This window comes from Convolutriloba macropyga, chromosome 1 (assembly GCF_964194025.1).
Source record: "Convolutriloba macropyga chromosome 1, txConMacr16.3, whole genome shotgun sequence".
Taxonomy (NCBI): Eukaryota; Metazoa; Xenacoelomorpha; order Acoela; family Convolutidae; genus Convolutriloba; species Convolutriloba macropyga.
In genome coordinates this window covers 45,535,613-45,548,442 of record NC_134468.1, presented here as the reverse complement: position 1 = coordinate 45,548,442, position 12,830 = coordinate 45,535,613, and the positions used below count along the sequence as shown (strand labels likewise).

At 34.5% G+C, this 12,830-nt stretch overlaps 2 protein-coding genes across 7 annotated transcripts in view; one reads left to right on the top strand and one right to left on the bottom strand.

Annotated features, from left to right (window-relative positions):
* The window catches only part of LOC142339618 (ADP-ribosylation factor-like protein 5B), a 463,878-nt gene that overhangs the window by 350,331 nt on the left and 100,717 nt on the right, over window positions 1-12,830 (bottom strand). The gene's annotated exons all lie outside the window — the stretch shown is intronic.
* Window positions 9,570-12,830, top strand: part of LOC142339529 (patched domain-containing protein 3-like) — a 30,915-nt gene continuing 27,654 nt past the window's right edge. For 2 of the 5 annotated variants that reach the window (XM_075389652.1, XM_075389635.1), the window contains exons 1-3: window positions 9,833-10,733; window positions 11,350-11,487; window positions 12,119-12,433. In XM_075389652.1, the coding sequence (XP_075245767.1) occupies window positions 10,384-10,733; window positions 11,350-11,487; window positions 12,119-12,433 (803 nt within the window). In that variant the 5' untranslated portion in view covers window positions 9,833-10,383. Of the gene's footprint in view, window positions 9,722-9,832; window positions 10,734-11,349; window positions 11,488-12,118; window positions 12,434-12,830 lie in introns of those variants that run through there. The other 3 variants (XM_075389644.1, XM_075389661.1, XM_075389672.1) reach the window with 3 other exon arrangements.

Sequence of the window (12,830 nt, the reverse complement as noted above, 5' to 3'; positions counted from 1 at the left end):
TAAATTCAAGTAAACATTACCACGTTATGTATCAATTAGGCTGGTTTTCGGCTTAATATTTTTAGGTTTTCTAGACAATTGTTGACTGAATACGAACTGATTTGACTTCACATACATTAGACAAAAGGCCTGTTAAATGAACATCAAAAAATCTTGTCTTCTAAGTTTCACTTCGTGCATTGCTCTTTATAGGTTGTACGAGCCTGATACGCTGTTCTTATACGTGGCTTTAAACAAAAGATTGAATTGAAGATACGAAAGAGTGTTTCCAGCTTTACATAATCAATCGGAATTATCCTTACGAATATAATCAAGCAACTCTTTTAAGTATATTTGACAGTTTTATATATGTGAAAAATTTATTACTGGAGTAACGAAGACGCACTGGTTCAAATGTGTGCAACAACCCAAGTCGTTTGATCAAAAAATATCGCAGACAGTTCGGAATGTGCAATTTGAATGTCTTCTATTGCCCACATCAAGCGCCGTGCTTGTCAAAATAAGCAGGACGATCTAAACTGTTTCCCAAGAAAATTACTCTGATTTTCCGCACAAAAATTTAATTTGAAAAAGCGGTAAAAATTCTTTAGAGACGGAAGAGTTTCATTATTTCAGAAATTTTTCTCCATTATTTGGCGCAAAAACAATTCAAAATTGTTGAGTGACAACAATAATGGTGTGTTGGTGAAACTTGTAAAAGTTTTCACAATAACTTCATTCTCTTTTTCACTTTTTTTCATCAAAAACATTACGACTTCTTGACGGGCACAAGTTGCTTTTTTAAAAATTTGAAAGAGACCTTATGACTTCCTGACTTAATTTTTAATGTGAATTTTGAGTCTTCCATATTCAATGAAACACAAACCGACGCTTCACTGTTGCAACGTAAAATTTAAACCGCCGAACGAACGAGCATCTGCTAAGAGCTAACAAAGTGAAATGAAGTTTCTAAAGACTTTTGATATGATTTCTTATTCTTACTTGTCCCGACTTCTGCAAGTTTTTGTAGGTCATGCATATTCAGCAAATATCTAATGAAATAACTAGTTAATGTAGTTTTTTGTAGCTTGCTAATGTTTTGATCACGTACAAGGTTTGCCGGTTAGTAAAAAAGTCAAGTAGTTTATACTGTTTTCTTCACTTACTATTGAAAAATTTGCGGGCCCACACTTGTCTAATATGAATGCACTGTGCACTTTTGTATTGTTATGGAGCGGCAATGCCGTGAAGTGTTTCTATTCAGTTTTCAACGAAATTCCGGAAATGCAAAACAGAAATTGTAAAAATTTTTGCATAAAATGGTAGTTTAATAAAATGATCAATATTTTGGAAGCATTATCCAGGCTGAAATCGAGTATGTCAAGACAAGTCGCAAGTGGATAGTGCTCATATCCGCACCTTGTTTCTAAAGTTTTTGAGTTTTCATTTTTGGAAAACTGTTCGTTTTTCGCTGTTCACATGTTCACAGATTATGTATTTTGGAACGCATGAGCCCCCTCGTGCGTTCGCCTATGGCCTCGTGCTACAAGTACACAGATCAAACTGTCGAATCTAAAGTTTGATTTGGAAAGAGAAATGTACTTTTTTAATGTTGCTTTGAAATTTTGATTAATTCCTTCACAAAGAGAAATTTTTCAAAAAAATAATCCATATTTTAAATTTTTTGAAATTCAATTTAGTTCTTGTCATTTTTAAACCTTTGCACACTTCCCGCAGATTGGCCTCGCAATTAGTTTATTGCAGGAATAAATTTTGTAAGGTATTTGGTTAAAGACTGTTCAAAATGAAAAATTCTTCATTTTGAAGAATTATATTAACAATCTTTACAGTAACAGATCCCGCTACATAGTAACAATCTTCATAATGAAGCAAAAATGAGAGCAGTTCGAGTCTCCAAAATAAATTCAGTTAGAGAACACGTCACATGACGACTGTTACTTTATACTACGAAGCCTAGTTGAAATCAATTTTAACTCACACATTTGTCTGTCCACTATTTACACGGAAAATGTGGTACCAATTTGGGTCGACCACATTTAACTTCAAAAAAATACTCAAATTGTTGTTGTGCCCATTACTTCATTATGTGCAATTATTTTCCTTCTAACTGTTGAAAAACAGTGAATTTAATATCTAAGTTCATTAGATCGAGTTGCACATAATAAATGTAGAAAAGCCAGAAAGTTAATTCGGCAATTAGATTTTTTTTTGTAAAATGGCCTCTTCAAAGAGCTACGACTACACTTTTGTAGCACTGCAATAAATTCTCTGCTTGGATAAATTGCTCTGAACTAAGAGTTAAAAGAGAGATCTCTCGGAATCTTCATTTGGAAATAAGATACCACAACTTTTTTCAATTGAACTGACCCGGTGTATTTTTATAGGCAAAGTAAGATTCCGTAAACATGTTGTTTGAAATTAGCATAACCCGGGTCGAGGTGTCACCACCATTTAACGCAAAGTTATGTAAAATAAGCGTTGAATGCGGAACATTTTGTAAGATAAGCGGTCAATGCGGTGAAAATACATAAATCAGGCGGTGAATGCGGTGAAAAAAAAATTTATCGCCTGGTAGCGGCGAAAATACATAATTTCACCGCGTTTCACAGCAAAATTATGTACAAAATTTGCGGTGAAAAAAAAACAACTTTTCACCAACTATCTTACATATATTTTTGATTTTTCCTCGACCCCGGAGACAAAGTTTTTCCGTTTTAACATTTGTTGGGTTAACTGTCAATTAATGAATTGTTTTATGCTGAACTCAAAGTAAGCCGAATTAAGTATAGGCAGGCATGAACAGGCCTAAGTTTAGGTGTTATATAAGTGCTCATTCAGAAATAAAGCATTTTTGTGTTTTGTGGGTGTGTGTGTTTTTATGCATTGTTTTTACTTTTTATTGTATTCCAGTGCACCAATGAAACTAAAAATACGCCATTTTTTAGACTTCTTTGAATTGCGAGCCCCTGTGGGCAGCTGTTCATTGCCATGCATCTCATCAGCTGTGGAATGTAGTCTGGAAATCTCGGGTCTCCCTTATCCCGAAAGGACCATTTGTAATACCTCTGTCTGAAAATTATTTGACTTGCTTGATTTTTTTTCAAAAATGGGCTTGTTTTCAAGGTGCAAAGATTCCTGGTCTAACACGGAACCATTTGTCTTACCAAAATCTACATTTCCGCATTTTACTGACCAGAAAATTTCTGTTACACTGCTCTGCTTTCCTGCTATTCATGATTTGGAATTTTTTGCTTAATATTCCTGAAAATCCTGACACGAAAAAATATATACTTCTATATTTCGGATTCCCAGGTGGGAAATTCTCTTCATACAAAGACTTCTTGTTTTCCGAATGAGAAATTCATTACGTTCAAGTTTATCAATGTCATGTCATGTTCAAAAAAGTGTCCGCACACTATGACATCAGCATCAAAATATAATTTTAGACACATAAAAATCAGCACATGATTTTAGGCCTGCACGTTTGATTGCTCATTTGCATTGTTTTGTTTGAAAGCTTGATGGTGAATCCAAGAGTAAACTATGGTGTTTAGTTAAGATTTTGATTTCGCCACCACCTGTTTTTATAGTTTCGTCTACACTTCCAGAATCTTTCCAAAAGATATTTTGATCTTTTGATTGTGACTGTCTGCAGTCACCCATGACTGAAGTCTATTCAACAGTCACCAAAAATATTCTCTTTCTTTTCATCGGGATCTTACCCTATGGTAGCTCTCGCGTTGAGATGACAAACTGCACCCATGTTAATAAGTGTTAAAGTGAAACTAGCGTTTGGGGCTATCTTTAAAAAAATTTGGTAGTTGAATAAACTTATTACCCGAATTCGTGGCCTGATTTCGAATACAGAAAACAATTATTAAAAAACTCAATTTACAACACCGTCTTGTTATTATACTCGATTCTAGCATTTTAGTCGTTTAAGAACTGCAAGAGGTAATAAAAAATTAATAGATTAATTGCGTTTGTATACGTCAACCTCAACCCAGACTAAATAAAACCCAAAGCTACAGCACAAGTGTTGCATTTTATTAAAAAAGCAACCACAATTGCAGCCTGATGTTAGAATTTCCAACAAACGACAGATTTATTTATTTTCACCGCGTTCTCAGTATTTTTACAAAAAACCTTCCTTACACGGAGTCGAACCTCTCACTTTCGTTCATGCCTTCAACGTCTTATTCCACTGCGTCAACTCTCAATACTCTCAATACGGTGGAAATGTTTTTCCACCGTATTCACCGCTTTTCTTACAAAAATTCACTCAAAAACCTCGAACCGTGCTTAAATACATTAGAAAGGCAATTTTAAATTTCAAAGAAAAGGCATCTTAAATTGCATTTAAAATTGCATTGAAAAGCATTTGAAAATATGGCTCTTTCAACACATCAGAAAACTTGAAGGCGAAAGTTATATCAGGTTTATCAGTCAAGTAATTTGCAAACAATTGGCAAAGAGATATGCAAAAACAACTTGAAAAAGAGACCTGCCAAGAATGAAGGACACGAGACAAGGGCAAAAACGACTTCAAATTTGCTGCTATGTCTATCAAAAAAGCTACCATCAATTTTTACTCAGCTACCATCAATTGTACATCAATTGTATTTTGGCGTCTAGAATATTGTTTCCAGAAATCTTCGAGGGTCAAGAAGGTGAAAATGGGAATTACTCACTAAGAAAATAATCGACATATTTTGTCTTAATTTTCAAGTTAGCCCTTAAAGCAAAATTTATCAAATTGAACATCAGAAAAAGGAGTCGGCACAATTAAATAATTTGTAAACAAATTCAAAAACACAGACGAAATGTGGCTTGGCATGTAACACTTTTCTACGAAATTTAGATAACTACTTAATTAGTGTAAATACACAAGCGAAACTCTCTGGAATGGTAACGGATTCTTGGGATTTACAACACAGATCAGGTCTCAAAATTTCAAAGTTTAAATCTTTAAGCCTTTTTTAAGAGATAAATGCAGTTATTATACATTTACATAATGATACTATTTAAAAATTTTTTAGCCCTACATTAACAAAGTACAAAGTTTCAAAACAGCTCATCCAAAACTTTGATTTAATTGACAAATGCGGTAGAAAATTGCATTTTTCTCGAAAATTAATGGTGATTGAAAAAAAAACTGCATTCAAATCAACCCATTAAGACATAATTAATGCCACATAAAAGGGCTGATGCGATATGCCAATAAGAGACTACGAGACAAGACAAAGCAAATAACAAATACAACCATGAAAAAAGAGCAAGACTCAATGTCTTTTTCTTAAAATTATCTAAGTCAAAAACATTTTTCCAAATAATATTCCAAATTAAACAAAATAATTATTATTTTACTAAAAAAATATGAGACCTGCTGTCCTTAATGATACTAGAGAGACTGTAGAAAAAAGAACAAAAACAACAACATTAAAAAATACATTCATACTTTTTGAAAAACCCTTAAATTCGAAGTCATGAAACCCAATAGCTATCAACTGAAATCAATAAATAACTCCATTTTTAACCCCATGGGAAGCCATTGAGATCATTTATTATCGCGAGTTTTTCTTACGGCTAATAAAAACGACAAAAATTGTCAAGAGAAATTTTAAAAAATACTAAAATTAAGTGTACAATTCATTAAAACATTAGCAATTAACTCATCAAAAAATATGTATAATTGGGCCTGCTGTAAGAGCAAATGTAAACTCGTCTCTTTGTTTTAAAATTACCTGACAACAAAAATAAACCTCAATTTGGTCAAATTATCCAAATTCACAAAAAAGACAAAAAAAGGACAAAATTTAAAAAATTACTGAATTTTTATAAAAAAACAAATATAGTCATTAAACTCTATCTACGGACTGAAATCGATGCAAAAGTTTCATTTACACCTTCATAGAAAGATATTGAGACCTGTAATTAATCAGAATTTATCATACAACTTCAAAAAAGGACAGCTATTATTGTCAAAAATTAAAAAAAAAGAACAAATAATTTTTTTGAGAAAACGGCAACGAAGCCGTCAAAATTGTAATATCTTCTTAAACAACTTTTGTTATTTAAATTACCGTAGTTTAAAAATTACTTTTCTGATATGTCACCTTAGTCATCAATGTAATAGGGTGACACATAGAGATGTTCTCAATAAGGCAAAACTTCCAAAAAATCTGAAAACATGAAAACTCAAAGCCAATTTTTTCTCTGTACATTTTTCTCTATACATGAGAAAAATGCGTGAGCCGTGTTTATGTTTGTACATCCGAAAAATTGAACAATTTGAGCTTTAGGAGCAATTTACATGCGTTTTTGATGAAATTAGGCTGAATTTCTGAAAAATTTATCCAAAATTCTGGCCAAAAAATCAGACGAAACAGTTCTCTGACTCAAAATTGACAAAAAATGAACATAAATCCAGCAAATGAGAACCAAATCATCAGAAATTGGTCGAAAGTTCACAAACATATAAACCTCACTAACTCCGTGGAAAAAAAAATTCGAAAAAAAAACTCGAAAAATTCGAAAAAAAAAAAATTCGTGGAAAAAAAAAACTTTATACAATAATTAAAATGGCCGAATTCTATAATATAAAATGGCCGGGCTTTTTATGGATACCACTCTCAACTCTGTACAATAAATATTTTGATCGGCCAAACTGACTGAACAAAAAAGCCATTTGAGTATATAGTTCGTCCCCCACTATTGTGGTTTGCAACAAAGATGAATCTTTAGAATGATTAACTTGATAATTTTTTAATTTGTAGTTTTTTAACAATTTCTGATAATGAATTTCGGTGAACAGAGACAAATTGACCAATAACTGAGACGAAGAAAACAATTATCCCTTATCTTAAACCATTAAGATTTTGAGATCTAAGCGAAGCCAGAAGTACCTTTGTTCCATTACGTTCCAATACAATGATATTTCTTACCCGGGTCGAGGAAAAATCGGAAAAATATGTAAGGACAGTTTTTTCAACGCAAATTTTGTACATAATTCTGCGATGAAATGCAGTAAAAATCTGTAATTTAACCGCTTGAGTAAGTAGTGAATTCACAAAAATGCATCACAATTCAACACTCACTACACATTATCTGAAATACCAGGGTTCGGAGATCTCAACTCCTGCATGTCATCCGCTTCTTCTTCCACTAAGCCACCTCTCACTAACTTCCAGGCTATTTCTATTGAATTTAAATCAAAGTCACTCTACGTTCTTTAACATGTGCGTTAAATTTTTGTAAGATTTGCAATTTTAGCGGTAAGCTGTAAGATAAGGGAGTTAATTCAATGGGGTAAAATCTAACAATTCCTCCCTTACTCCCCAATACCCCTTATCTTTTATCGATTTCCCCCTAAAATTACCCATAATCTTACATTTGTTGACATTTTTTAAGCAGTGAATTTATTTAATTTCACAAATAAGTTAAGCGGTGACTTTATGTAATTCCACCGCTTCCACCGCTGCCTGCCTATACTTAATTCGGCTTACTTTGAGTTCAGCATAAAACAATTCATTAATTGACAGTTAACCCATCATATGTTAAAACGGAAAAACTTTGTCTCCTGGGTCGAGGAAAAATCAAAAATATATGTAAGATAATTGGTGAAAAGTTGTTTTTTTTTCACCGCAAATTTTGTACGTAATTTTGCTGTGAAATGCGGTGAAATTATGTATTTTGGCCGCTACCAGGCGATATTTTTTTTCTCACCGCATTCACCGCTTGTTTTATGTTATTTCACCGCATTCAACGCTTTTCATACAAAGTTTTCCGCATTCACCGCATATCTTGCATATTTTTTATTGTGATCCTTGACCCGCGTGGCAGCAGTAGCGAAATGGGCCTTTTTCATCTGAAGTTTATCCCCTGTTCACTAACAATTAACTGTAAAATGCAAAATCAGTCAACGTATGTAAATTTTAAAACTTCTTCAATCAGATTAATCTCCGAAAAATTTTTGATTACTTTATATCACGCGTGCTGTTGATTCTCATGAAAGCTTTCGAACTCTCGAAATTAAGTTCTCAAGTGTGCTAAAAATTCTTTATTCAGCAATGCTACTGTTTTGTACAGAAATAGCTTTGCTATTAGTTAGTTATTGCTGTCATTGAGAAGTTTTCAGAAGTTTCAGAAGTTTTCTGAAGATACCGCCCTTATTTTTTTACGTCATTGGCCCCATTTTTGGGCTAAAATTGCTCTCAAATATTACTTATTTTTGTTACACTGGATCTTAAGGATCCTCCCAACTAATGGGTGCTATTCTAGAAAACAATCTTAGCCAGCCAATTCTTGAAAAATCACTATATAGCGTGAAATTTTTATTTCCATTCGCAGCATTCTGAACTTGGTTAAATAAATAAAATGAAGTATGGATGTGTGTCCGATATGGAATGTAAAGATAACAGAAGTTTCAACTGGTTGGCCTGGTAGTTATTGCATCACCACGGTGCACCTCCCCATTGGCCGAAGCCGTAGGTATTTAGACTACTGACTTTTAGAGGAATTCAATCCAAGCCATAGTAAACCAGAGCATCGGTGCGAAGACCATCTGGGGTTCAACTCTTTGAGAAGTTGAGTCCCGTTAGGAGCCTCAAGTCTCCTTGAATTTGAATTCCGGTCATCTCTTAGCCTACAGATGATTTGGGCACTGCGCGAGAGGGCACCCTTCTATTTTTATTTCGGCATGAGAGGCATGATAGCAGACAGTGGTTTGGCAAAGTGCTCTAATTGATTCAAAGAATCTGAGCTGTGAACTAATCTGCACTTAGTAGCGATGCAATTTTAGCAAAGTTCCAATATATTTTTGGTGCTCAGATCGTACAGCCTTGGCCTCTGAGAATAACCTAGCAAAAGGCAAAAATTTCTCTTATAAATGGCAACTTGCACAGCATGAAACACCAAAAACTTGAATACGCCTTGTTAAGTTCATTGCCTCATTCGTTTGTGGTTTCAAATATGTATGGTCTATATGTCTACCATGATAGAATGGAAGAAGATATTCTTCAGCCGGTCTTTTTGTGTTGTGTTTAAAACAATTTTAGCACGCGCAGTGTTTTTTTTAATTATTTGATCTTTTTTTGAGCTCATAGTATGCACAGCAGTTTCGATGGTAATATATGTACTATATGACGTTCTTTTCCCTCAGAGCCTGATAAATTATTTTGTACTGTAATGTAAAGACAGCTTATTGAATTACGCAAAACAGTGATTTTATTCAATATTTGACCGCGCTAATTGAAATGGATTGGTTTAGTATTACAAAACCGCTTTGTTTTCCTAACTTCCATTTTTACTGATTGAGAATTAAAATCTCTCCTTTTATTTGCTTTCTCGTTTCAGTTTCAATTCATCAGAAATAAAGCTATAAAAGGTTTGTTTTCGTTTTATTCATTCAAAAAGGTGGAAAATGTGCAGAAATCGCTGTTCATGCTCTATAGGCTATTCTAACATTCGGATGTTTACATTAGTTGGTTTTCCTTTTCCTTCATTTTACATTGAATAATTCCAACGGCACTCAAGAACAGGTGTTCTATAGTTATAACTTAGAATATGAACATAAAAATGGTATAGACGTCAATTTCACACATGTACCATTTTGCTTTTCTTTTTCCATTTTTACAGAACAAATAACAGTTCCAGTTCATTGACTTTTTAAGTGCCTTTCAAGCCAAAAGTACCGCGGACTTCTTCAATTTATTATATCCACGTATTTTTAGATTTTTAGTTTTTTTCCAAAAACTGTGCAGCATATAAATTTTCTACAACTAGCTAATTCATAAAACTCTTATAAGCTTTGCTGTATTCGCTTGTATCAACAAATTCTGTAAAATCGTTGCATTCAAAGCGTGTTTTTTCAAACAAGATTGTTTGAACAACTGAAAATGGTTTGAATTTGCGTTTTTGAACGCACAGATTTCTAATTACTAGAAGCGATCGTGGTTTGCATTATAAGTGTTGTTAGCAAAAAGTACCAAATCTACCGGTCTATTCGGGACTTATTTTGGCACATATACTTAATTGAAACTTGATGCCATTATATCTATTATAACTATATTATAACTAAATGCTTTGCTGGAATTCAAACGCATTATCCAAAGGTAATTAAGTCTGTTTTGGAGGTGCGTGTCAACAATGTGAAAGAAATTTGAACTGCGTTGAACCAAAAAGCTGCACGAGTTTTGGTGCCAAAAGTTAATTAGACCTGCTTCTTTTACTACACGTTACAACAGAATTGCATTCTAAACTCTTGACTTGTTGTTATTATGCTTCGTTAAAAGCAATTTGTTCAGTTTGCCATTCGTCCCAGTCTTAGAGTGCAAACGAAGTCGTCTAAAGACAAACTCGACAGTAAAAACGTGAACAACAACGATGTCAGATACAGAGCATGATAGTGGTCCCCAGCCGGACCCGAACCCTCCACCACCACCTTCACAGCCACAAAGTAATGGAAACACCGCCTCGAGTCCGCCACCGTATTCGAGCAACGGCAGTACAAACGGAGCAGTGGTCGTAGATAACAAGCGATCACCGCAGCACAAAGCACATCATCGCAGTAATGGAAATAGTCCAGACCCGGAGAAGGGAAGAGGGGGTCATCCATGTGGAGGAGATGACAATGAAGATGAAGACGTTGACGATTCCTGCAATGCTTGCAATTGTTCATGCCTGGAGAAATGCAGCAACTTCATTACTACCAGAATTGAAAATGTATTCTACAAGTAAGTCCCATTTCTGATTTAATTATCAGTCCCATTAAGGCCATGATCAAACTTCAGATTGCTAACAATCACACTTTAATACACTTTGATTAGAGAGCCTTTTCCTTCTATAAAATTGAAAATTCGCATACCCCCCCTCCCCCGGACAGTTTTAAATAGATCCTATATGAACACTTATGCATTCCGAACGTATTTTCAATGTCTGTGCTCTTCCGCAGTGCATGTTAATATCACTGCTTTGTGTAAGGTTTCCAAGAAATATTTATCCAGAAGACCAAATTTTTATCTTTAAATTAATTTAAATTTGAATCAATAAGTCCATTCTTGATTTTAAAATGCGATTACAAGTTATCGGCTATTTTTTTTTCATTCCATAGATCTTATACATCTGCATCTTTCATTTTTGTCCATTTTCTAGAAGACAAAGTTGATACAAAGTTGAAAAAATGATATGCTCTTGAGAATTTAAGGAAATATTTCTTTTATAATCTAACTTCTTCATTAATTGAGAGATGAGCCAATAGTTGTAAAATGTGTATACACGGGTTTATCTTATTTAAAATTGCAACTAGAACTTTGGGCGTAATATTTGATTAAACGTGGATTTTTGTTTCAGAATTGGGATGTTTGTTGGGAAGCGTCCATGGGCAGGCATTCTGATTGGCCTGGCAGTGTTCCTACTACCATTGCCAGGCTACGCGTTCTTCTACGAGGAAACAGAAGCGGCCAAACTCTGGGTGCCACAAGACTCAAGGTATTTGACAATTTCCCCCATTTCAAACAGAATTTGCAATAAAATGCTAAAAAACAAAAAAAAATTGATTGGAATCAAACTTTGAACCTTCTTATTAGGAGATTTGATAAAAGTTGTCAAATATTGAGAAGATCTTGATAATATTCTGGCAATGAAAGCGACAAGATATTCAACCATCACATTTTAATTTCTGTTTGCAAGAAAGCATACAATAAGTCCACAATTGATCAGATTAAAAAGGTCAAGATTCAAAAACAATTCAAGTTTTGCGAATGAAAACTATGATTTAGCGATATTTACTAACTAAGATTATCCGAGGAATGTCAGAAAGAATTTTTGAGTCGATTTTAAAATTACTTTTTGTTCCTCCTTTTTCTCAAAAGTCAATTTCAGCACTGAATAAGTCTAACTGCAATTCTACTATCAATAATAATTTATATAGCTATGGTCATTTCAATTTGTGCACTTTGTCAGTCCTGGCCACCAACTTCAATTCTTGAAAAATGTCTGAACTGGGTAGGAAATAAATGACCCTAATAGCCGTGAAACTGTCAAAACAAAGTCTGTAAAAGGTCAAAAATGGAAGTCGGGGAATGATAAAATGTCAACCTATAACAGCACTGCATTTTAGAGCTATCACAGATAGAGACAATTCCCAAGTTTGGTTCCCAAGTCTTCTCCGGGTCTCTCAGGCATTGCTAGTCACTGGCAATGTCATGACAGCTGACGTCATGCAATCGGCCTCAACTTTAGACACCAGAATTAAAGCCTTGCAAGTGAGTGTGAATACCAGTGGTGACAGTACGTACTCTACCATTTGCTACAAAGCTGGTCCCTTTTGCCTGGAGAACTCGTTTCTGGAAGTCTGGAATTGGGATAGTACAACTATAAACGCATTGACTGACGCAGGCGTGCTCAGTGAAGTCAACGCCGACCCACCAGTCAGGTAGAGTATTTTCACCATTGATTACTGACATCATTATTACAGACAGAATAACAACCAAAAATGGCAGAATAACAAAACCAAATGTACAATACAAGTCAGAGCTATACAGGAGAGATTTAGTTAGCAGATCAAGATAATGGTGATTTTCATTTGAGTGATAAAAACAAGCTATTAATGAGAAAAATCAAAGTACGAATCCCAGGCTGAGGTCCCAGACCGAAACCAGATATGTCCAGACCGAAATTAACGCACGAAGGGGGTGTCGTGCGTTCAAAATTACACGGTCTGGAAACACGGATGAACGCACGATGGTCTGGGCATGAACGCACGATGGTCTGGACATGAACGCACAATTACGAGGAGCAAATCAATTACAATGCATTTAATCAGCCTCGAA